Below are 24,081 nucleotides of genomic sequence, written 5' to 3'. Positions count from 1 at the left end.
ATTAAAATTTTGATTTAAATAATAAAAATAATTTAATTTAATTTAAAATAATTTGATTCAAAATTAACTAATCGATCGGATAATCGTCCCCAAATCGTCTGTACATAAAGGGGGATGGAGAATAGAAGGAGAAAACAGGGGCATGGCTAGCATGAAGTCCCGCCTTAACTTTTATGGGCAGATTGGCAATGCATTAATCATGGCCGGTGACCGACCGTTTCTCTTTTTCCTTTCTCAATCCTGAAAAAGCGGAACTCTCCGTTCTCTCTCCATCAACGTTACCGTTAAACTGTAGTCTTTCTCGGACCAAACCGATCCCTTTCATTTTTTTTTTCTTTTCTAATTGCTATTTTTCTCAATTCTTCATTATTACTTTTTTAATTGCATAAAAAAATTATGTAATTAAAAAAAGTACCCATGTTCTTACAAGACACAAAGATTCTGAGATCATCATCGACACACAACAACAAATTCCATCTATAAAACAATTAAAAAGCCATAAAGAAAGGTAATATCCTTTTGTTTGATACTTTCTTCCCATTTTTATATATCTCTTTTTGAGGTTTGTACTGTTATTGTTGATTATGCTTTCAAATTGAACTGTAACTCCTTCCATTTTCATTACCAATTCATTCTAAACAAATCAAACCCCAAAACTTGAATTAAAAACTTAAGAAAATGAATGATCCAACAAGAAGAAGCAGGAATGCGGCGACAAATTTTAACCTGTTGATGACAAAAGGAATCAACCCATCACCCTAAAATTTTCAACTCATTGTTTTACTGTACTTTGATTTTTTTTTTCTCTGTATAAATAAGGTTCATTAATTAATTATTAATGAGATTTTACAGTTGATTGTGAGTTTAGCACGGCTGGCACTCATCATTCCCTTCCTCCAACTCCCACAAGGCCTCAAACCCTCTCTTTCTGTCTTTCTCTCTCTAACTTTTCACTCTCTACAACGCATGCTTTCTTTCTCTCTCTAAGCTTCGAGTCTAATTCTCTCTCTTTTTTGTTTTTGCTTCAGCTTTTTACTCTTGAAACACTCATTATTTTTCTCTATTTTTTCTTCAATTTTTTGGATCTGGGTTCTGCTTGGATTTCGGATTATCATCTTCAAGGTCAGGTTTTTTTAATTATATTTTCACTTTTTGATGATTTTTGTATCTGGGTTTTTTCAATTAATGTTCCATCTGCTAAATACAAGAAGATATATTGCTTAAAGAATGTCTTTTTCTGGGTTGTTGAGCTTTCCATAGTTTGAACATTTTTATGTTTTTGGGTTATTTTGTGCTATGCCTTTGTTGTTGTTCGGTAATTATTTGATCTGATTGGTTGATGGTGTGTTGGGATTTAAAAGTTCAGCTCATCTTTGATGAATTAACTTTTGCCTGATTTTTGCCAACTAGGCGCTGGTTTAGAAAGCCTGATTTAGCTTTGTTTTTGTTCCTCTGATGTGAATTTCAATAAAATGTGGTATTTTTGTCATCTTCATGACGTTGGGAAACTGTAAAATCTAATACAGTGTTAGAATGTTGGATTTCCAATATATTTGGACCATTCTTTTTCTGGGTTTCTTGGACATGGGCCTAGTGGCACAAGAACAGCCAAACAGGTAGTCTGCTTTCATGGGATTAGCTGAAAGTGATAAATAAAAGATAGTGGTCGAGTAGGAGCCTAAGCTTTGGTCTTTGCTGATCTCTTTGGGTGACCTATATGCAGTTTTAATATTTTGTCTTTTGGTTGATCATATGTCTAGCCAGCTAAAATTAGTTCTACAGTTTAAAACTGGATTTGGAATTTCAAACGGAGCTGATTGAGAGAGAGAAAAAGAAAAGGCATTATAGCCGGTTAGAATTTGGGATTACGAGTCTGTATTTACTGAAGTGGTTGCAAGTGATTAAGATTTAATTGTTGATATGTCTCCCCTCTCACTAGCTAGTGGCTACTTTGGGTTCCTAATGAAGAATTTTGTAGATGTTTCATCTTTTGGAGAACAGGTGAATGTGCTTATTAATCACATAAAAAAAAAAAAGAAACTACACTGTTTTCCTTAGCTGGCAAGCACACCAGGAAAGAAGTGAACACTGCTATCAAATAAGAAATGCAGGTGATTTGTTTTAATGTTGATAAAGTGTTCGATGTGAAAATATAAAGCAATGATAGAATGCATAGAAATAAGCATGTGCTTTGTAGAGTGCAGTACAAGACATTCCTGTAATTAACGAATAACCAATATAAATACAGGTTCCAAATTTAAGTTATGCTCAAATTTTTGCTTCCAAAATTATGTTGAAGTCATATATATGAAGACCAGATGTGGCAGGATATTTTGTTACTAAAAATTTTTCTTCCAACATAATTAGGAATGAGGTGTAATCTGGATTCTATAATCTCCTTATTTGATTTTTGATTCAATAAATTTGATCACCTTTTCAACAGTAACAGTGTTGTGAGAGAGCATTGCTTCTTCTTTTCCTTAGATTCTCTTCCTGCGGCAATTTATTTATCTATTTCATACTCAATTAATGGTGCCAATTATATTTCAGGTCAAATCTATTGCTTGCCTCCAGCTTAAGACCTAGAAGATCAAATCATTAAATTTAAAGGTGAATAAACAGTATGGCGGTTTCCATGAGAGATTTAGATCCAGCTTTCCAGGGAGCTGGGCAAAAAGCGTATCCTTCACTTTTGAAATGTGCAGCTTTTCATGTATCATCATTGTGATTATTTACTGTTCTTTAGAACGATAGTCTTATATAATTTTTTTCTACTAGATTTGGATTGTACATTGTGTAGGGTGACAAAATTTAGAGAAAGAGAACCACTATCACAATTATTGTTGGTTTTTTTTTTTTGATCTTGGGTATGTCTGGTTTTGAATGAATACTCCTTAACAATATGCAGTGGAATTGAAATCTGGCGCATTGAAAACTTCCGCCCTGTTCCTGTTCCAAAGTTATCTTATGGCAAGTTTTTCACGGGGGATTCCTATGTTATTTTGAAGGCAAGTTATATTGTTGGGAAGCATTGAATTAGATTTTACATGTTGCATGTTTCTGTTGGCACCAAAATTTAGCAGTTAAGATGGTAAAATTTGAAGCTGTGGAACTAGAAATGTTTTTTTATTGCTAAAAGGCCATGATAAAGGAGAAAAGAGTCTGTTAGAGGTTCTAATGATAAACTTTGCCAGGTCTTAAGGTTGATGCTGTTGATTCATTTCTGTTGGGGTTATTCATAAAAATTGAGTACTAATCTATTACTAGATAATGCTTCTGGTTTGAAGGTTTAAGATGCATCTAAGTTTTCATTCTCTGGTTATTGCTCCGTAATATTATTATTTTTTGGCGCAGACAACTGGCTCAAAAAGTGGTGCATTACGTCATGATATCCACTACTGGCTTGGTAAAGATACAACTCAGGTATACCTTGTGCCACTGTTTTCTATTACTTGTTCAACTCTAACATTTCAGCAAGCAATGGATTGAATTTTGAACTAAAAAACTTTAGATTGATTTTGTGACCACAACTCGTTTAACATAGGATGAAGCAGGTGCTGCTGCAGTCAAGACTGTTGAACTTGATGCTGCTCTTGGAGGGCGTGCTGTTCAATATCGTGAAGTGCAGGGCCTTGAAACTGAGAAGTTTCTTTCCTATTTCAAGCCATGTATCATACCCCAGGAAGGTGGAGTTACATCTGGATTCAAACATGTTCATGAAGAACATAAGGCACGTTTGTTTGTGTGTAGAGGCAAACATGTTGTCCATGTAAAAGAGGCAAGTCTTTGGACCTCATTGATCCTCTAGGGACTGACAATTCTCATTCTTGGGTGCGATTTCTTAATCCTTTTTCTTTGTGAAGTTCATGACATGTGTCGTGGCAGGTTCCTTTTGCTCGGTCCTCACTCAACCATGATGACATCTTTATTCTGGATACCAAGTCTAAAATTTTTCAATTTAATGGTTCCAATTCATCCATTCAAGAGAGGGCAAAAGCTCTTGAAGTTGTCCAATACATTAAAGATACTTATCATGATGGGAAATGCGAGGTGGCTGCCATTGGTGAGTAAACTAACAGATTGGGTCATGAAGAAAGAGAAGAATAAGATGAATGGAGTGAGAAGTGGTTAATTGTATATAAGCTAATGATTTCAATCTAATTACTCTATGCAGAGGATGGAAGGTTGATGGCTGATGCTGAAACTGGAGAATTTTGGGGATTCTTTGGTGGCTTTGCTCCACTTCCGAGGAAGACTACTACTGATGAGGACAAGACTGTTGATTCTCATCCAACCAAGCTACTGAGGTAAAATTTTGTCTTGGCTTGGTGGTGGTGGCGGTCAATCAATGTTGGCCTGATTACCTCCACAAATGCAATTTTGCTTTCTCTAAATTGACCAATAAGTTATGTTTGTGTGGAAAGCAAAATGCTTTTTGCATTTGATAAAAGATTTTTCTTTTGTCATACTGTAATTTTGTAATTTGAAAATGTTCTCATTGGGGTATGTTTGCTGTTCAAGTGTTGAGAAGGGGCAGGCAGAGCCTGTTGAGGCTGATTCCTTGACAAGAGTGTTGTTGAACACAAATAAATGCTATATTTTGGACTGTGGGTTAGAAGTCTTTGTATGGATGGGAAGAAATACTTCTCTTGATGAAAGAAAGAGTGCAAGTAGAGCATTAGAGGTAATAGCAATTCCTTTCTAATGTGATGTAAACTAACTTTTATTTGGATTTTTCATTCACTCCTTATACATTGTTGATGTCTCTGAACAGGAGTTAATCCGTGGTTCTGATCAACTGAAATCCCACATAATTCGTGTAATTGAGGGATTTGAGACTGTTATATTTCGGTCAAAGTTTGACTCCTGGCCCCAGGCCACCAACGTTGCTGTTACTGAGGATGGTAGAGGCAAAGTTGCTGGTCAGTAACTGAAATATCTTGCAATATTGTTGTCTTTGCAGTATGAATTGTCTTTTGTTGAGATTTTTACCCTTTTAGCTATCAAATAATTATTATTACCATTATCAACTTGAAAAACTTATCATAAATATATCATCAATGGTTTTTGTAGTTCTTTTACAACGTCAGGGGGTGAATGTCAAGGGTCTTTTAAAAGCTGCTCCTGTGAAGGAAGAACCCCAACCATACATTGATTGCACAGGAAATTTGCAGGTATATTCATTTTTCTGTGTGCTGAATCTTTGTATGTATCTAGATCCCTTACTGCCTTTCTCCCCCAGACAGTGGAGCTAGAAATTTTGTTTGGAGGGAGATTGCAAATATTTGAATAGGATTAAAGTAAAAGTAAAAGCACTAGTATTTGAAACACTAAATTCATATAGTAAGGTAATTGCATAGCAAAGATAAATTCCTTTTTATTAGTAAAAAGTATTGAAATTTCAGATGTTATATTACATGTTGTTTGTATATATATGCTTATAGATAAAAGATTGAATAAAAGTTAAAAGTCTCAGTGCAAAAAAAAAAAATGAAAATCAGTCTAATTAGTATTTTAGGGTAAATTACAAAAAATACCCTGTGGTTTTTCCCCTTGTGGTTTAAAAATTGACACTTACCACCCTCTGACTTCTTCCATTAATTTTGAAGTCAAAACTATTGAAGGAAAATGAGATATGTGGCATTCTTAAAGAGAGAAGGGCTGGAAATTCAAGGAAGAATAAAGGGTGACAAAGAAAAAAAAAAAGAAAAAGATAACCGGTTTTTTTTTTTTTCAAAATTAACTGAAAAATCTTCAGAGGGGTTAACTGTCACTTTTTAATCCTCAAGGGCCATATTTACTCCACCTTTCATCACAAGGTGGGATTTCGTAATTTTCCCAATAGTAAAAAGGGATTATCTAACTTTTCAACTATGAAAGCTGCTATAACAAATCAAAGAAAAAAAAAGTCAAATGCACAATTGATTTTGTGCAAAGACTATAGACTTTGAGTGCATAAGTGAACTTTCTGTAATTGTTTTTTTTTCCTGTTATTAACGTAGTAAGAAACTGGTTGATAAAATATTTACTATCAATTTGTTTATTTTGATTAGATTGGAAAGAAAACAAATTCTTAATATAAGGAGTTAAAAGATCATTGTAGTAATACTTATATTATAAAAAGGTAAAAGAAATACCTTGGAGGTTGATATACCGAAGATCAGCAGCCATTCAGACTTCTCAGAGAACATTACTAACTCATCTTTTTGGTTCCAATGTGGGGTCCATTTAGTATTTACCTTTGTAAACAGTTTCTTTTGTTCTGTCTTTAGACTTGTTATACCTCGCCCAATCATGTAACAAGCTTTGTTCTTATGTAGCGGGTTCCTTCCTGCTTCATTTGGATAAATAAAGGATGTTTACTTATCCAAAAAAATGGTAAAAAGAAATCAAGTTAATAATTTGGTATAGCAAATTATGAATTATTATATCAATTACAATTTTCATATTTTTTTGGAGGCACCAAAATAAGATTTTACCCATTTCTTATTTAGGAATACATCTTACTCCTCAAATCTTCAAAAGCTAGGGGGTTGTGGTGGTGGCCCATGCCAGCCCCACTTAGCAATATCTTATGGGCTTAAGCAAGGAATTATGTTTCCTTTTTCCTGTATAATGAGTGATACTGGACCTGTATTTATTTGACCTAAATTAATAAATACAATGAGGTAATGGTTGAAGATTTTGTTTAGAAAGCTTGGGATCATCATACACAGATACACCACAAAAAAAGTGAGAAAAAGAAACAACTATAGAACTTATGATTATTTCCCGGACATGCTATGGACATAATATATATGCAGCATATTGACCATGAGGTTGATGCCAGTGTACTGATGGTAGCATTGAGCTGGCTGTGCAGGTTTGGCGTGTGAATGGCCAGGAAAAAGTTCTCCTTCCAGCTTCTGATCAGTCAAAATTTTACAGTGGGGATTGCTATATTTTTCAGTATTCTTATCCCGGAGAAGACAAAGAAGATTATCTTATAGGAACATGGTTTGGAAAGCATGGTGTTGAGGTGATAAAGCATTCTTTAACTGGTTTTTTGTCTCTCAATTCCCAAAATTGTTGAGTGCCATAATGCTTTCAACCATAATTTCTATGACCGTCTTCATGAAATATCATTGAGAATGACTGACCTTTTGCTTTGATATATATTGGAAAATTGCATTAGAGATCACCATTCTGTTTCTGCAGCTTGCTTTAGTTCTGCCTGATGGAACTTTTTCTCTTTTTGAAAATTTCCTTTTAAATATATTCTTTTTAACTATTATGAACTTTTGCGTTCTAACTACTGAATGAAGTTGAGTTTTTCCATCTCAAAGTTGATTAAAAGAAAAAATACAGGTGCAGAAATTAGTAATTTGTTGGTCCAAGTTTGAATTTGATCCCACCACTATTTTAATTTGACAGTTTTAGTCCCTCTACTTCAATTATAATGTTATCAATTGTCCTTAAATCGACTCGTAATAAAAGTTTAAGCATTAAATTCATTATAATCAGGTAGAGGGACTATAACGGCCAAATATCATATTGGAATTAGCATTAGAAAAGAAGGTTAATTGTATCTAGTTGTTTTTAAATTGTTTTCGGCATTCTGCTTGAGGCAATGTTGCTTGTGAATGGAGAAAATTTATTTTATTTTTAACATTTTACCTTTCTTTAGGTCGTGTCCTTTTTAAGCATCTTCTTGTGTGATTATTTAATCAGCATATACAGGGAACATATATCTCCCATGCATGTGAATTTTCCTCCTTTACCAATATCATATTCGCTATATGTGTGTATTTTTCATGCTACTTTTTCTTACAATGCTTGTATTATTGTTGTTACTTTAATAATCATGCATTTTTGCTAACAGGAAGAAAGAATTTCTGCTGTCTCTTTGGCAAGCAAAATGGTTGAATCGATGAAATTCCTGGCTGCCCAAGTAGTTTTCATTCACCTAGAGCACTATTGTTCTATTGTTGAAGTTATTGTTTGTATACCTTTCTATTTTTCTTCTCATGGTATCTTATCTGATTATTAGGTTTGCATCCATGAAGGAAGTGAACCCATTCAATTCTTTTCAATCTTCCAGAGCTTTATTGTGTTTAAGGTTTGAGGACTTTTGATTTGTAAAATTTACTTCCTTCAACGGATGCTCGAACTTATACTTTGAGGTTTTCTCTAGATGACTGGTTAAATTATGTAAAATTCATCAGGGTGGTCTTAGTGATGGATACAAGAATTACATTGCTGAGAAGGAAATTCCAGATGGGACATACACAGAAGATGGTGTTGCACTGTTTCGGGTACAGGGTTCTGGACCTGATAATATGCAAGCAATACAAGTCAAAACAGTATGTCCCAAGTTTTCAACTTTTCATCTAGCATTTGTGCCCTTCAGAACTCATAACAAGTATTATCCTGATGGAACTAATTTTCTGTGGGAGGTGTAGCATTTCCACTTGACTATGGTCTGCTACTTATTTTTGTTGCTTTTGAATTTGAACAAAGGTGACTGGACCATGTTCTGCCTATTCATGTATTTGATCTATGGCATCCCTCTGTGGTTTGTGTGCATTATCCACCTGGGGAAAACAGGCAAAATAACACAAACGGGCAGATAAGATAAATTGGGAACATCATTCCCTAGCTGGCTTTTAATGCTATATTAGTCTGCTAAAGTTTAGCTTAAAAAGAGTTGAAATCCCCATAAAAACTTTGGTTGCCCCTGACTTAACCTAATTAGAGCCAATTAGGTTACAATTCTATTTCATGAATGTTGTTAATCATCAATTTTTTCCTTGGACCTCCCTTGGGGTTTTCCCACTCAAACTTACCTTTTCTGTTTTAAAAGGTTATAAGGGTTTAAATTGGTCCTTATTTTGAAGTCAGTTCCAAATGTTTATGGCAACAGATGTATATAGGAATGTGAAAGCTTGAGTCCCAAAAAATTTGCAAGTACTTTTATCGTTATGCATCGTGTAAATTGGATAGACACATATTAAAATTGTTCCATTGTGGTTAGATACTTTTTAAATTGATTCAGATATGATGTTTATTTAATAAAACAAACAGAAAGAGGAGGGAAAGGGGAGGGAGTTGTATGCAAAGTGGAATTTAAAGTAGAACTCTAATCAAGGTAAATGAGTGGATGTCATTTAGTTATTTTCATACAACCTCTATCTGAACCTTCACCTCATTTAATTTAAACCATGGGACTACAAAAGAAGTCCTTGTATTTGCCTTAGCCTTCATTTAGTGATCAAATAGTATTTGTTTTAATGGTTGCCTCTATAATTCTAGTTTTGAATCCAATTATTCATTCTGCAGTACATTTATTTTGTGTACAGGATGGAACTTATGATAGTTTCCCTTTTTCTGTAATTATCTTCTATCAGGTCGCGTCATCTTTGAGCTCCTCCTACTGTTACATATTACATAGTGGTTCCACTGTCTTTACATGGGCTGGAAAGCTAACTTCCCCAGATGACCAGGAGCTTGTTGAGAGACAGCTAGATCTCATAAAGGTTCAATGTGTATTTTTAAGCAAATTCCTTCTCAGAACTTGATTTATGCTTGATAGAATAGTATGGCTAGGTGGATAGGTTGCATTTATTTGTATTGGATATTGTGAAGCAATTTAGATTCAGTTATTTGAGTTTTCAATTTTGGTTTTTAAGTTTCTATTCATTTTTATGTCTAATTGGTTGGGGCTTACCTTTTTATTATCTCCAGCCTAATTTACAATCCAAGCCACAAAAAGAAGGATCAGAATCTGAACAGTTTTGGGAGTTGCTAGGAGGAAAATCTGAATACCCAAGCCAAAAGATTTCAAGGGAACCTGAAGGTGATCCTCACCTATTTTCTTGCACATTCTCAAAAGGTATTGGTAACTCTCTCCGGTGGATATAAGGTTTTATTTCATGCTCTCTTGATTCTAGAAATGTACAGCACTAATTTCTAATTGTAATTTTCTAATTCCTTATCTTTCTTCATTGTCATGGTTAATTGCAAATTGCACTCCAATCTGCAGGAAATCTAAAGGTTTGTATCTACTTTTCAGCTACTTTCTAAACTCACAGTATAAACCATGTTTTATGAAGAAATCTCTAGAATAAAACTATTTTATTCTTCTATATTTTTCTTATTACAATGTTAGAATTGCATGAAAATATATAGCCTAAAGACTGAATATTCTCGGCCTTAAAACTCAAGATTTTCATGCATCAAAACAGCTAATCAAAGGAGTAATTTACTCTCTACACATAATAGGAAAATATCTAATAGATTTGGTGTAATTACCCAAATCACTTCTTATTCTAAAAATAAGAGACTAAACTAAAATAGATAAAGTCAACTAATCAAGTAATAATGAAGATTAGGTTTTCACACTCCTCCTCAAGCTGGGCGGTAGATGTCAATTATACCCAGCTTGGACTTCAGATTCTCGAAGTTGTTTCGAGAGAGAGCCTTAGTGAGTATGTCTGCAGTTTGGAGGCATGTGGGAGTATAAACCAATCTAACAATTCCTTCCTCTATCTTCTCTTTGATGAAGTGACGATCAATCTCCACATGTTTACTCTCTATGCATAATATGAAAATATCTAATGGATTTGGTGTAATTACCCAAATCACTTCTTATTCTAAAAATAATAGACTTAACTAATATAGATAAAGTTAACTAATCAAGTAATAATGAAGATCAGATTTCCACATTTTATTAGTAATTTCCTGTATGTTGGTTCTGATATGTAAGCATTTTATCAAATCTCTTTGTAACTTTATATGTTCCATCCTTTTACGGGTCATTCTTGCACAGCTTATTATTAATTTTTATTATATTGCACCAGTATTTACGAATATAATGCTTTGAATTTATTGGCATTATATTGAAGAAAAAACAGCTAAAATAAGAAAAACAAGATTGTATCTACTTGTCTCTTATCTGCACCATCAGTTTGAACTTAAGTTCTATTTCAGGTGATGGAGATATATAACTTCACTCAGGATGATTTGATGACTGAAGATACATTCATCCTAGATTGTCACTCAGATATCTTTGTCTGGGTGGGACAACAGGTTGATACCAAGAATAAATTGCTGGCCTTAACTATTGGTGAGGTAAGATCAAGTGGTTGCATATAAGGTGGAAACTATAGTTGCACTCACTTTTCTAAGGGTATTATTTTCACTCTCATAGACAAATTATGGATGTCAAGTGGCACTGCATTTCTTTAAGTCATAAAACTTCAAAAATAATGTAAATTGACTTGTTCCTAGCGGTTGGTTGGTACAATGTCGATTAAGAATTTGGAATAGTTTGTGGTGATTTCTGCCAGGTGTGTTCTTACCTTCCGTTTTTGTACAGAAATTTCTTGAACAAGATTTTCTCCTAGAAAATTTATCTCGTGAAACTCCAATATACATAGCCATGGAAGGGAGTGAGCCACCCTTCTTCACACGTTTTTTCACATGGGACTTTGCAAAGTCTACAGTAAGTGTCTTTGCTGCTGATGAGAAGTGATCATGGTTGATTTATGTTTGCAAGGCTCTTAGTGTTTTTATTTGCTTCCAGATGCATGGAAACTCATTTCAGAGGAAACTTACCATAGTGAAAAACGGGGGTACACCAATAATAGATGTAAGACTTCTTTTTACTCTTTCAAATTGTTGAACTTTCTCTGCCTTTGATATTGAGTGATCACCATCCGAGCCCCAACTTGTACATTTACTTGATGCATCATGACTTCTTGGCTATAGATATTGGATGTATTTTGTTAAGTCTCACATGATAGTTTTTGACATAGAAAGGAACCCTTACATGTTCTGTCTGCCAAAGAACTATCCCTTAAAAAAGAGTAGTTTATCAACATGTCGCATCTGAGACTGATTATGTTCTATTAATGCAATATATATATGTATATATATATTTATAGTTATATGTATATATATATATATTTATAGTTTAGTTAAACATTTAGCAATTGGGTGGGCTTGAATTGTTTTAGTGTTCAAACAAAATAAATAATCAAACCACATTGCATTTGCTTTTGCCTTCAAACCCTTTCATTCATTGATAAGGTACATCTGTTCATGTGTGTCTAATTTTTTTGTTCTTGTTAAGACTTTAACTGTCCTCTTAGTGTTAATTCTCTGATTTAACATCTGATTGCATGTTTAGAAACCCAAGCGGAGAACACCTGTATCATATGGAGGAAGGTCTAGTGTGCCAGACAAATCACAACGTTCCAGAAGTATGTCCTTCAGCCCTGACCGAGTTCGTGTGAGGGGCAGGTCTCCTGCTTTCAATGCACTTGCAGCTACATTTGAGAATCCTAATGCTAGAAACCTTTCAACTCCGCCACCAATGGTTAGAAAAATCTACCCAAAATCTGTGACCCCGGATTCTGCAACAAAGTCTGCAGCTATAGCAGCTCTTAGTGCAACTTTTGAACGACCATCAGCTCGAGAGACTATCATACCTAGATCTGTTAAAGGTATGCATTTCTTGGGTTTTGAGATAAATTTATGCTATTTTCATATTTGTACTCAAAATTGAAGTACATTTCTTTCATGGTGAAGTGAGCCCACCAGCACCCAAATCAACACCGGAGCTTAAGGAAAATTCCATGAGCAGCAGACTAGAATCCCTCACTATACAAGAAGATGTGAAAGAGGGTGAAGCTGAAGATGAGGAAGGCCTTCCAATCTATCCATATGAACGTCTGAAAATAACATCAACCGATCCTGTTTCTGAAATAGATGTTACCAAGCGAGAGGTATTGTATTAGTTAAAGCTTACAAGTTTATTCTAGGTTCATATGATTATTGCTTCTCTGAGATATTTATATGTGCAATACGCAGACTTACGTGTCATCGGAGGAGTTCAAGGAGAAGTTCGGGATGAAAAAGGATGCATTCTATAAGTTGCCTAAGTGGAAACAAAACAAGCTTAAAATGGCTCTTCAACTGTTCTAAGTCTCCTCGATGCATCAGCTTTTTCTTCGACCCCTGCAAACGAGGCTGCAGGTGGAAGCAGACTCGCTTGCAAATCTGTACAAATTCTTTTTATCAACAAGTTTGTTTTCCTTAAATAACTATTTGTGAATCATTCTAACTGCACTCATTTCTTCGGCTGCAGTGAAAGGGACAGCATCAGTGCATTTTTAGCTGCTTCTGCTCCCAAGGAGCTTGTTTCTTCATTGATGGTCAAATATCTGGATTTCAACCAATTTTTTCTCATATGGTCGTTTGATTTTCGTTTGAGTTATCTAATTGGTATTCTTTATGATCACAGGCTTGTTATGTGGTTGCATTTTTTTTTTCATCTTTATTTAAAAAAAATGATCTAAATGGAGCAATTAGGGGCTTGCTAATGCAGACAATTTAGGTTGTATTGTACAACTGAGGATGAAAAGCATGTACAGCAGAGTGTAAAACAAGTTTACTCATCATTTGTTTTTGGTAATAAAAGTGTGATTCTTTTTATTTATTTATTTATTTTTAATATCTTTAGGCTAACACAAGGGCCCACGGCAGCCTTCTTAAATCATTGATCCCTATCAAAATCAGGCTGAATTGATCACTCACCAACACGTGTCTCCTTACACTTGGCTCACAAAAATACAATGTAGCCGGTTAAAATTCTATAGCTCTATTATGACTAGGCTTTAGCCTGACTGACCTTCGTGGACAGTGGCAAATGGCATGTTGGATAGGCAGACCACGATATTGGGCCAATTATCGCAAAATAGCCATTTAAAATTTCGATAAATTTCTATTGGGCCCCATTTGGGCTTCTAGGACAAGACGTTTAGCAGTCCAAGGTGGCGTTGTCGATTTAACGCGTCGTCTTTATCGAGTAAAATCTGCGGGAAAGAAGGCAAGGAAGAGAAAGGAAGAGCGAAAGAAAAAGAGTGAAGGGAAAAGAAAGAGATTGACACAGTTGAAAATTTGCTTGTAATAAAAAGCGCAAAGTAAGAGATTTGATTTGATTTGAATTGAATTTTTTTAAAATTATGATTTCTGGAGGACAATTTAGAATCAGGCACTTTTATTTTTTTTTTTATTGGGAAGTAAATAAAATCTCGAAGCATCGATGAGTTAATTCGATGTCGAGTGAGAGAGTTCCCGTTGAGTTGTCCAAGGGCGTTAACGGCCTTGACAAAATCATCCTCCGCGAGACACGTGGAAGCTCGGCCGAGGTAATGTTATAAGAGGATCTGTTCAATTTGATCTGCTATGGCATTCTTTCGTTTCTTTCAATTTTATTTTTATTCTTTTTTTTTTTTGTTTTTATTTTCCAGACATCCCTTTTTTTTTTTTTTTTTTGGTGCTTGAGGGCTATTTATGTTTATTGCTGGGGGGGTTTTCAGGTGTATTTGTATGGAGGCCATGTGACATCTTGGAAGAATGAATATGGAGAGGAGTTGCTTTTCGTCAGTAGTAAGGTGCTATTCACTACAGTAATTTTCTTGATTAAATATGAAATATAAGGTTCATTTAGAACTAATCTGGTTTTATTGTTGTCTTCAGTTCAGTGTTTAATGTCTTATAGTTGATATTGCTAAAACAAGTTTTTAGCAATGATTTATACTCTATTAATTCATAGATGTCAGAATGATGGAATAGTTGGTGAATACGAGATTTGTGCGTGCGTGTGTGTGTGTGTGTGTGTGTGTGTGTGTGTGTGTGTGTGTGTGAAGGCTACTTAATTTATGTAAAGGCCCTTATGGATTTAAACTATTTCATCATTTCTCATGGAAGCAATTTTGCTTCCATGTTGCCCTTTTCAACCCCAGATCCTTCTCTTGAGTTGTAGCAATTACAAAGCTAGATGGGTTATCTGTTTTCTAGCTTATAAAGCATTCTGAACCATATTTGAAGCATGAAGAGCAGATTAATTTGTAGGTACAATAATTTGAACCCACAGATTCACTGTTCAGAAAATAAGTTTAAAATAATATGTTTGAAGAAATCGTATTGACTTGTATGATTTTGTTTGAAACTATGCACCCTATTTTGAAGCGAAATAGTTTAGATATTTTTAGGCAAGAAGAGCTGTTCAGTAACTTAATTTTCCTTGGCCAATGAATTCTTGCATTAAGCATAGCTTCTGTTTCTTTTTCTTTCCATCAGTGGTCATAGAAGTTAATGGAAAAGATGAAAATTTTTTGTTTATGAAGTATAAAATGATAAATGACTTGAATTTTAGAGTTGAATCTGCCTAACAAGAATTCATTAATTTATAGTTGCTCTCAAAAGTAAACACCTGCATATGCAAATGCAAGTGTTCTAAGAAGGTAGATGTTGTGTGCATTTTTGTTTCTAATGTCTAGATACATATCTTCTGCAGGCATTATTCAAGCCTCCAAAAGCAATTCGTGGAGGAATTCCAATATGTTTCCCTCAAGTATGTGCATATCTTCTATTTTCCTTGCTTTTTTAGATTGTGTGATCAATCCTAATCACAAAAACCTGCTCTGTGTTTGCAGTTTTCAAATCATGGTCCTCTTGAACAGCATGGATTTGCTAGAAATAGATTTTGGAGCATTGACAGTGATCCGCCTGCTTTTCCAACAAACTCATCCGGTAAAGCTCACATTGATTTGATCCTTAGGCCTTCTGAAGAAGATATGAAGATTTGGCCTCACAGGCAATTTTTTTAATCTTTTAGCATCAGTTCATGAAGAGAGATTCCTTGTAGAATCTCTGTAACCTTATTCTCTTGACTAATTAACTTGTCTTCATGGCTTTGTCTTCTATCTCAGTTATGAGTTCCGCCTGAGGGTAGTTTTGGGACCTGGAGGAGATCTAATGTTAACATCTCGCATCAGGAACACAAATACTGATGGGAAGCCGTTTACATTCACATTCACATATCACACTTATTTTTCTGTTTCTGACATCAGGTAATTAAAAGGATTTGCTTTATATTTAATCTTGTCTGTGATATGATGTTCAGTGATATTGCTTTATAGCTTTACACGTACTATGGTGTAGATCAAATCTGTCAACCTGGGTTTATTCAATGTATGGTAAAAAGCCAGCAATTCTTTTAGGTCATGGAAGGTTAAGGTGTAATACACAAAGTAATAAAGCAGCTGATTAATAATGGAAATAGAACAAGAGAATGGGCAATAATGAAGTGACTATTAAACATGTATAGAGTTTGCGTTAATAGTATGTTTCTATATATTGGAACTTTTTTTTTTGTCAGAAGTGCTTTTATTTTTACTAGTCATATTGTGGTTTGACTAGTCTTGACTCTTGAAGCAATAAAGTAAGTCTTGGATGTCTTGAAAGCTTAAAAGACTGGGTTCAAGGATTAGCTGTTTTAACAGATGAGCTCATTATGATCCTTAAAATTTCATTTATTTTTAACTTGTTTGACTTTCCTGATTGGTTGGTCTGAAGGATTGTATGAATCAATAGCTATCATACTTGCCTCTTTGATTTTTACTGCATGATCCTTCTTATTAATTCTTTTGTGCAAAACTGTCTCATCCCAAGCAAACAAATTAAAAAACCATCTTCCAACAAATCTTATTGATAGAGTTATTCTTCTAGCATATATTTTTAGAGTTTAGGATAAATTTTGGTTCTTGAAACTGACTGGGATGATCTAATAAGCATTATTATTGATGTAAAACTTTAGGCCTTAGTGGCACGTTCAAAATTAATCTGGCAAACGGCTAACCATCTTGAAGTTCAATTTTTTTTTTTGTTTTTTTGGATAAGAAGTTCATTAATTCATCTAGCTAATTATTGATGTGGGCACTAATTGAATTGGTGCTTGATTCTTCTCTTTTACTGTGGTATCGCACCTTAACTGGCGAAACTTATTCATGGTAGAACATGTTAAACTGATGTTTGTCTAATGTCATGATTATACCATTATTCCTGGGCAATGGATGAAGTGATGGTATCAGAGTTTAAAATGACTTAGTTTGATGGGTTCAGTGAAGTTCGTGTCGAAGGGTTAGAGAAACTTGATTATCTGGATAACTTGCAAAACAAGGAGCGTATTACCGAACAGGGAGATGCAATAACATTTGAAACAGAAGTGAGTTCATGATGACTATTTTTCTTTGCTTATGCTTGACTATGGTTTACTGTTTACTATATTTTTAATTGTGATTAAACAGGTGGACAAGGTATACCTCAGTACTCCTACAAAAATTGCAATTCTGGATCATGAAAAGAAGAGAACCTTCGTAATACGCAAAGATGGATTCCCTGATGCTGGTGAAGTTTATATATATATTTTTAATGATATCCTTGCTATTTTTATTTTGTATATGGGACCTGATACTTCTTAGGTTTAAGCAATATTTCTATTATACTCTCTAACTCATAAACAAGAATACTTCATATTTACATTGTTAGAACTTGAAAATAAAGCTTTATCATGTTGTTCATTGCTAATTATTAATGGTAGAAAAACTACGTTTTTTTCTTAGGCATAAGACTACTTTAACATGAGTTATGACTGTGAGTTTGAGTTTGAGTTATCTACTCTCGCAATGATATTTCCTCCAATCACCATCAACCTGTGAAAACCTTTTTTATAGACTATTGTTTAGATGATTGCAACTAGTTGTGGAACTACTTTATCTTTCTCTTTTTAGATCTATATGCTTGATATGTATCTTGAACTTAGGCTTGACATTTTTACCAGCTCTTGTAGATATACCAAATGCTGGAAATGTTTGCATATATGAAATGCAGAAAAACTGTCCAGTAAAGAGTATCCTGAAATGCTTTTTCACATGTTAATATTTGGAGGCTGTGCCTTTTGCTCTAATATTCTTATTTCTTTTGCATGCAGTGGTGTGGAATCCATGGGATAAAAAGGCAAAGGCTATGGCCGATTTTGCAGATGATGAATACAAGCAAATGCTCTGTGTAGAGGCTGCTGCTATTGAGAAACCTATCACATTGAAACCTGGTGAGGAATGGAGAGGAAGGCAAAAACTTTCTGCTGTTCCTTCTAGCTACTGTAGTGGGCAACTTGATCCTGAGAGAGTCCTCCAGGGCAGCTGAATGATCCGTTACTGTGGTCAACATTAAGTAAAGGTAAATTTTGCTGAATGTTTTAAATTGCTAATATTTCTTATAAACATAAGGTGATAAGTTGTTTATTGGCCAATATGTAATGGTTTGGATCATTACTGTTATCTTTCTTTTTCTGGTATTTATGGTGAAGGCATGATACATGTGCATATCAGCCATACACGGTTTTGCTACTTCCATGCTTTTTCCTTTTTCTTCATCTCTTCTCCTCAATTTGGTTTTTGAGCCCAAGTAGAAACCCAACCTCAACTTGTAAAAATCAATGTGAACTTTCAAGGTTAGTACATGCAACATGGATCTTTTTCTTTGATGTGTTTGTATGGAATGGATTTCATTCCGACCGTACAAATGAATTAAAAACTTGTATCCTACAAAAGTTATAAAAGCTTGTAAAATTAATATGTTATATGTTGGGGTAATTTAATCAGTCCTCTCTCTCTCTCTCTCTCTCTCTCTCTCTCTCTATATATATATATATATATATATATATATATATAGATCACTTGAGAATATATATGTCTAAGTGGTCTATCTATCTATCTATGCATGTATTCTTAAATTGTCATTACTTTAACTTTTGGCTTTGTGGTTGTTTGCAGTCAGTCTCTTCTAGTTCTTAGGCATGTATGTGCTCTTATATCATTTATAATTAGTAGAGATAAGTATAGTATTTGTCCCCGATCTTGTTTTATAAGTAGAGAGTAGGCAGCTTTTGTCTGGTTTAAATTACCCTGATCTTGTTTTTATAAATAGAGATAGTGCTGTTTTTGTGTTAGCTACAATTGATTCTGTTTTGCTCACTAATTTCATCATGTCTTGCAACAATTGATTTGGTGAACTTTTTTTATCAACCAATCTCAGTAATGTCTAATAGAATCTAAATGCAGGAACTATGATGCAACAAGTTGATGGATCCCGGCTGAACAATTTTATTGATCCCCTGGATTCTTAGTGGTTGATGGATGGATCCATGAGGATCTAGCTAGGACATTGTAGAATAATGTTTCTTCCCAGGATGACTGTTTTTCAACCAAAATACAAATGGATGACAATATTTGGGGATTGTCAAGTGAACCAAACAAAGCGTAATATAGAATTGATGTGAAATTGTATCTTGTCAATGGAGTCTCCTCTTGTGCCAAGTATGTTATTCCTTCGCTGCTATCATATGTGCTTTTCATGAACTAAAGGGAGCAGTTATTAATATGTTGAAGACTGTTATTACGGCTATGGATGAGCAGTTAGGCTTTGTAAGAATCTACTAATTCAATTGAGTTGGATTATTTATCTTTTATTCTAAGAGTCAAGTTTATGAACTATATTCAGTTGTATAATATATGCCAAATTGCCAATAAAGCCTTATTTATTTAAGTGGTAAAGAGGAGGCTTCGAAAATTTCAAATTTAATTATGTGGGTTTCGTTTAATCTTACATGAAATTAATTGATTTCTTTTTTTAAAGTGTTCATCAATTATGATTGTAATCTTTATTGATACAAATAGTTTTATATAAAACAAAAAATTTTACTAGACTGATATAGAAAGTGGAGATGAAGAAGGCTACTAGCCTATTTACAACAATGCACATCCAACCCAAGGAATGGGCGATTCAATTACCCATTTATTCGGTTAAGTTGGAAAAACTTAAAATTAGAATTCGCAAGTTATGAACAAAGTACATTTGACCATGGGTCCATGTGAGGAGTTGAAAGGATACACGCATACAAATTAACTTTTTTTTTTAAAAAAAAGGTAAATGTTGTTCAACGGTTTAAGTCTTGTTTTATGCTTAGACCTTGGAAAAGCCAATGTGGATGTGGTCGTTTCCTTTCTCGATCAAATGTTGCGATGGAGCTGCTCATTGGAGTGTTGGGGCCACTGCAATCTTCTCCCTTCTCTGATTTGAATGAAGCTGATGAATCAAGCTCCTTAATTTCCTTATGAATTGACTGAGACTTCGTATCTACTAAGTCTTGACTATGGGGCTTGGATTTCTTTGGCATCTTCATGCTTGAGCTGCCTCCTCCAATGCTTAGTGTCAGTTCAACTTCACTATCTTCATCGGAGCCTTCCATGCTCATCTGGTTAATTCTGGAGTGCACGAGGGAGCTAGGCCCGGCTTGGTCTTCTTCAACAGCACTGGCTTCAGCGGAGATGTCCTCCCCAGCTGGCCTCTCGAGATCCAAGCCCCTTGCAAGTTTCATGGTGTCACCGGAGCAACTGCCACTCCTCTCCCTTGAGCTTGGATCACCTTGAACATGGATATTGTACCCACAAGTAGTTTGTGTTGTTAAATGGTGCTGGTTAATGAATTGGGAGTGGTTAATATCAGAGCTAGTCATAGGATCAGTCCAATATCTGTTTTGCTTAATTTCCCTTTTCAGCTCATCCATCAGCATCTTTTGAACACTATACAGCCGGTGAAGTTCTCGTACCTGCAATCCCATTGTTTTTTGGTTATTTTTCTTATGTTTCCACTACCACGATCAAGTGATAAACTTTTGAAGAATTGGTTTGCTGAAAGGTGAAATAGAATGGTTCTTAAATCATGCATTTTGAACATTATGGAGAGATAAAATGTATGGGGCATCTTGAATGGTGGAAAGAAACACTGTGGCTATGGCAATTTTAGCAGCTCGGCTAGAAACTACTGTTTGGTACATATGCGGATCTTGATGTCAAATTGTTTAATTATTGAAGAATTTGGAAATGCTAGCAAAGTTTCAGACCTTATAGATTTACAAATGTTGCTTTAAATTGTAATAAATGTTTCAATTTTAAAAATCAGATCATTTGCACAAACAAAAGTTTCACATATTTTCATTTTCCCTGACACATTGGTAATCATAAGTCGTAACCTTTTGGCAGAATGGTCATCTTGAGACCATGAACCTTAGATTTATTGAAGAAAAGAAAGAGAAATTTTATGTTCTCAGATGTCAATGCAAATTTATATTGGAATTTTTAATTGTAACGAATGTTAATGTTTCGACATACCTGGTGTTTGAAGATATCTTCATGCATCTGCATTGTCTTTCTGATAGATTCCATGTTAGGCCTTTCCAGCACCCTGTCCATGGAGCTGCGAAACCTGTCCATCCCAATCCTTTGACAATTCTCCTTCAGCGCTCTTGTTCGGAAATAGTCATCCACGAAATGCACAGTAAAGCTGCAGCTGTTGCTGTTTTCTGAACTAGCTAACGGATTTATCACAAACTCAAGTTTGGTTCCCATGCCTGAAATGGTTTAATTTAACCATTAAACTTATTGTAAGCTGGCAATAGCAATAATATTATCCAATTACAAGAAATCACACAGAACATATACAGTACTGAAAGCTGCCACCAGAATTAGCAAAAATCATACAAGACAACAATTTTCCTAGGAACATTTTTATTTTCCTTTTCTTACAAGCTTTTTTTCCTTGTCTGTTCTTTTCTTTATATACTCTTTTAAATGGGGTAGGTGTGGTTCATGAAAAGCCACTACAATGTATGTGGAGACAGAGTCTAGTTGTCGCCAAGTCTACGAGTCCAAAGTGACATCTGAGCACCAAAGACTAATGTAAAGATCAGATGAATCTTGAGTCATCTCCAACCTTGGCAATTGGAAGAAACCAATAAATCCTTTCATCTAGAAGGGTGGGGGGGGGGGGGGGGGGGGGGGTTCGTTCTTCAAATTTATTACATATTTGGCCTTCAGCATATATATCCTAAAGTATATACGGACCCAAACTTCAGTGGCTCCCTTTTTTCGTACCAAAAGCACTGGCTCCGCACATGAAAAAAGTTGCTGTTTTGAAACAGTAGTTTTTTTTCTTTTGCCAGCAATCGGAGAAGGGGGGCATCATGAATATTGTCCAGACTTGTATTGGGGAGCTCTTAAAGTGTTTTTGAACGGTACTCGGACAATGAAGAAGGAAGAAAAAGGAAATGGGATGTGGGCAACAAAGCGACCAAAAATGGATTGTGCTTCCTCTCTCTCTCTCTGTGGTGGTACTATCACTAGCCTTACAGTGGTCTTCATCTTCAAGAAGCTGTTCTCAAAAAGCGTCCACTTTTTTTTTTTAATCTTTCTTTGATTTGCACACATGATGAAATCTCATTAGAGATGAGGTTAATATGTTATGAAACATTAGCATAAACCCAAAAGCAATAAAAATAATTATATAATTCAACAGTAAACAGGATAAGAAAGAGAGATTCAGTTTATACAGTAATTTTCAGTTCAAGAACAATGAGGATACAAGCTCCTCTAGTGTTTCAACTTTCCACTGCAAATTATTGTGAAGAAAAAGACCATCTCTTCCACTTTCAAGCAGCTGAGATAATCACCATATATGCACAGAAAAAAATTTATACAACACTCAAAAACTGCAAGAAAGACAACCATAATTGGCATCAGCTAGGCCCATGAAAGAATATCTAGCTAACAAATAAAGATTTACACAAGAACACTAACAGTAAAACTCTCCTTCAATCAAAAGGTACATAGAAGAAGAAGGTTTGATGATCCTAGCTGATTATACCTGCAAGAAAAAGTTACCCAGATTGTGGTTCTTTACGAAGAGGCTCATTGAACATATTCCTCACTCAACCATCTCTTTTCATCCATAGGCAAAAGCCAAGAACACCAAAAAAGAACTAATTAATCACCCCAAAGGGCAACAACCACGACTCATTTTTTGGTGAAAAAAGGGACGGAGCAATCTAAGCAGGAAAAGAAAAAACAACTGAGTATACACCACACCAGCGAAAAAAAAAAAAAAGTCTCTTCTTATGCCATAGAACAGGTTTCTCAGAGTTTTCTTAGAGAAACAACGAGCACTCTTACTAAAAAATTATAATCATGGTGTTAATAATTCAAGCTTGACAGGCTGTGAAAGAAGGAGGCAAGAAAAAGCTGGACACAATGTGTTTGTGTGAGTAATATTGTTTTGAGAGAGAGATAAAGCTGAATTAAATATTTATATGTATGATTGTATTGAACATATGGTATATTTTATTATTATATTTGTATATTTGAGTTGCAACTGTATTGTGAAGGAAGATCAAAGAAAGTGGCCACAGTGTTATTGTACTAGAAAACAAATGACAATCTCAAATATAAGCAATTGAACAAGATATTCCAGACAAGTCTTTGCAGGAAATCAAGATATGCATGAATGATATGGAAAGCTGGTGTTTTCTTTCTTAGAACAGTACAAAAACCAACTTCATTTTTATCGTTTTTTATCACTTTTTTTTTTTTCTTGGGCTTCCTTATCTCATTTATGGAAATTCATTGATTCCCATTTGAAAATTCTTTCTTATACATACATATATAAATATATATATATATATATTGCTGTGTGTGCTAAACAACCATATCTAGTCCTCTGCTGTGATTGAGATTTTATCAGAGTAGAAATTCAGATATAAATTGAGATTCAAATTACGTATATTGTACGCTCTCTTGGCATTTGGCAGCATTAAATTATTTAGGCAGTGAAGTTAAATATGGTCAAAAGCTTACAATTACTATTGTACATCAGATGTAAGTGAATGATTGATATATGAAACGACATAATTTTAATGGGAACTTAATGTAGGATTATCATAATCAGTTAAATTCTTAGATATATTACAATATTTAAGGATTTGATTCAAAGCAAAATGTATGTATTTCATCCTCAAAGAATTAAATTTGAATTTAAAATAAAAGAACTCAAGAATATCACCAAAATCATCAACTAAAAACAAAATCTTCTGGGATTTTTTCGAGTAAATTTAACTCTTATGTTTGTCTCACAAAGGTAAGTAACAATGATATTTTTCCCACATATATTTAAAAATCCAGTTAAGCCATATCATTCTTGGTAAGAAGAGACGCCAAAGTTCATTGAAAACTCACATTACAAAATCATGATTAAGATGTACTAAATAAAAATGTTCAAATTAGGATAGATGATTGGTAGTATAACAAAAATCAAGCACATAGAGATTTGAGATGGGAAAAGGGCAATTTCCCATTCTTCACT

At 34.5% G+C, this 24,081-nt stretch overlaps 3 protein-coding genes across 8 annotated transcripts; 2 read left to right on the top strand and 1 right to left on the bottom strand.

Moving 5' to 3' along the window:
- Positions 1-136: 136 nt before the first annotated feature.
- LOC111303446 (villin-4-like) lies at positions 137-13,480 on the top strand. Of its 3 annotated transcripts, none has more exons than XM_089742355.1 (24): positions 137-508; positions 2,551-2,679; positions 2,909-3,008; positions 3,355-3,423; positions 3,545-3,778; positions 3,886-4,063; positions 4,175-4,307; positions 4,522-4,684; positions 4,775-4,922; positions 5,074-5,174; positions 6,863-7,018; positions 7,862-7,930; positions 8,030-8,098; positions 8,205-8,342; positions 9,387-9,515; positions 9,724-9,871; positions 10,022-10,032; positions 10,969-11,109; positions 11,357-11,482; positions 11,564-11,629; positions 12,170-12,485; positions 12,571-12,767; positions 12,853-13,043; positions 13,130-13,480. In XM_089742355.1, the coding sequence occupies exons 2-23, from the start codon at positions 2,624-2,626 to the stop codon at positions 12,964-12,966; spliced, it is 2,862 nt and encodes a 953-aa protein (XP_089598481.1). In that variant the 5' UTR covers positions 137-508; positions 2,551-2,623; the 3' UTR covers positions 12,967-13,043; positions 13,130-13,480. The 3 variants fall into 3 exon arrangements, with proteins under 3 accessions (XP_089598481.1, XP_089598482.1, XP_089598480.1); XM_089742356.1 differs by lacking the exon at positions 137-508 and adding an exon at positions 841-1,122; XM_089742354.1 differs by lacking the exons at positions 137-508; positions 2,551-2,679; positions 2,909-3,008; ... (3 more) ...; positions 4,175-4,307; positions 4,522-4,684 and having other exon boundaries at positions 4,764-4,922; positions 12,853-13,017.
- Positions 13,481-13,858: 378 nt separating this feature from the next.
- Positions 13,859-19,357, top strand: LOC111303448 (putative glucose-6-phosphate 1-epimerase). 3 transcript variants are annotated; one of them, XM_089742358.1, is made up of 10 exons: positions 13,859-13,964; positions 14,065-14,192; positions 14,364-14,438; positions 15,344-15,400; positions 15,483-15,643; positions 15,759-15,899; positions 16,951-17,053; positions 17,136-17,235; positions 17,819-18,066; positions 18,951-19,357. In XM_089742358.1, exons 2-9 carry the CDS (start codon positions 14,100-14,102, stop codon positions 18,031-18,033), a joined length of 945 nt encoding a protein of 314 aa, XP_089598484.1. In that variant the 5' UTR covers positions 13,859-13,964; positions 14,065-14,099; the 3' UTR covers positions 18,034-18,066; positions 18,951-19,357. The 3 variants fall into 3 exon arrangements, with proteins under 3 accessions (XP_089598484.1, XP_089598483.1, XP_089598485.1); XM_089742357.1 differs by having other exon boundaries at positions 13,859-14,192; positions 14,295-14,438; XM_089742359.1 differs by lacking the exon at positions 14,364-14,438 and having other exon boundaries at positions 13,859-14,192.
- Positions 19,358-19,663: 306 nt separating this feature from the next.
- Positions 19,664-23,138, bottom strand: LOC111303447 (uncharacterized). Of its 2 annotated transcripts, XM_022899715.2 has the most exons (4): positions 22,591-23,138; positions 22,277-22,435; positions 21,060-21,298; positions 19,664-20,497 (listed from the first exon to the last, which is right to left on the bottom strand). In XM_022899715.2, the coding sequence occupies exons 3-4, from the start codon at positions 21,294-21,296 to the stop codon at positions 19,826-19,828; spliced, it is 909 nt and encodes a 302-aa protein (XP_022755450.1). In that variant the 5' UTR covers positions 21,297-21,298; positions 22,277-22,435; positions 22,591-23,138; the 3' UTR covers positions 19,664-19,825. The 2 variants fall into 2 exon arrangements, with proteins under 2 accessions (XP_022755450.1, XP_022755449.1); XM_022899714.2 differs by lacking the exon at positions 22,277-22,435 and having other exon boundaries at positions 22,591-23,044.
- Positions 23,139-24,081: the final 943 nt, after the last annotated feature.

Source organism: Durio zibethinus, chromosome 13 (genome assembly GCF_047325235.1).
Source record: "Durio zibethinus cultivar Kanyao isolate XHJ-2024 chromosome 13, ASM4732523v1, whole genome shotgun sequence".
NCBI classification, from domain to species: domain Eukaryota; kingdom Viridiplantae; phylum Streptophyta; class Magnoliopsida; order Malvales; family Malvaceae; genus Durio; species Durio zibethinus.
This window is presented reverse-complemented; position numbering and strand designations above follow the sequence as displayed.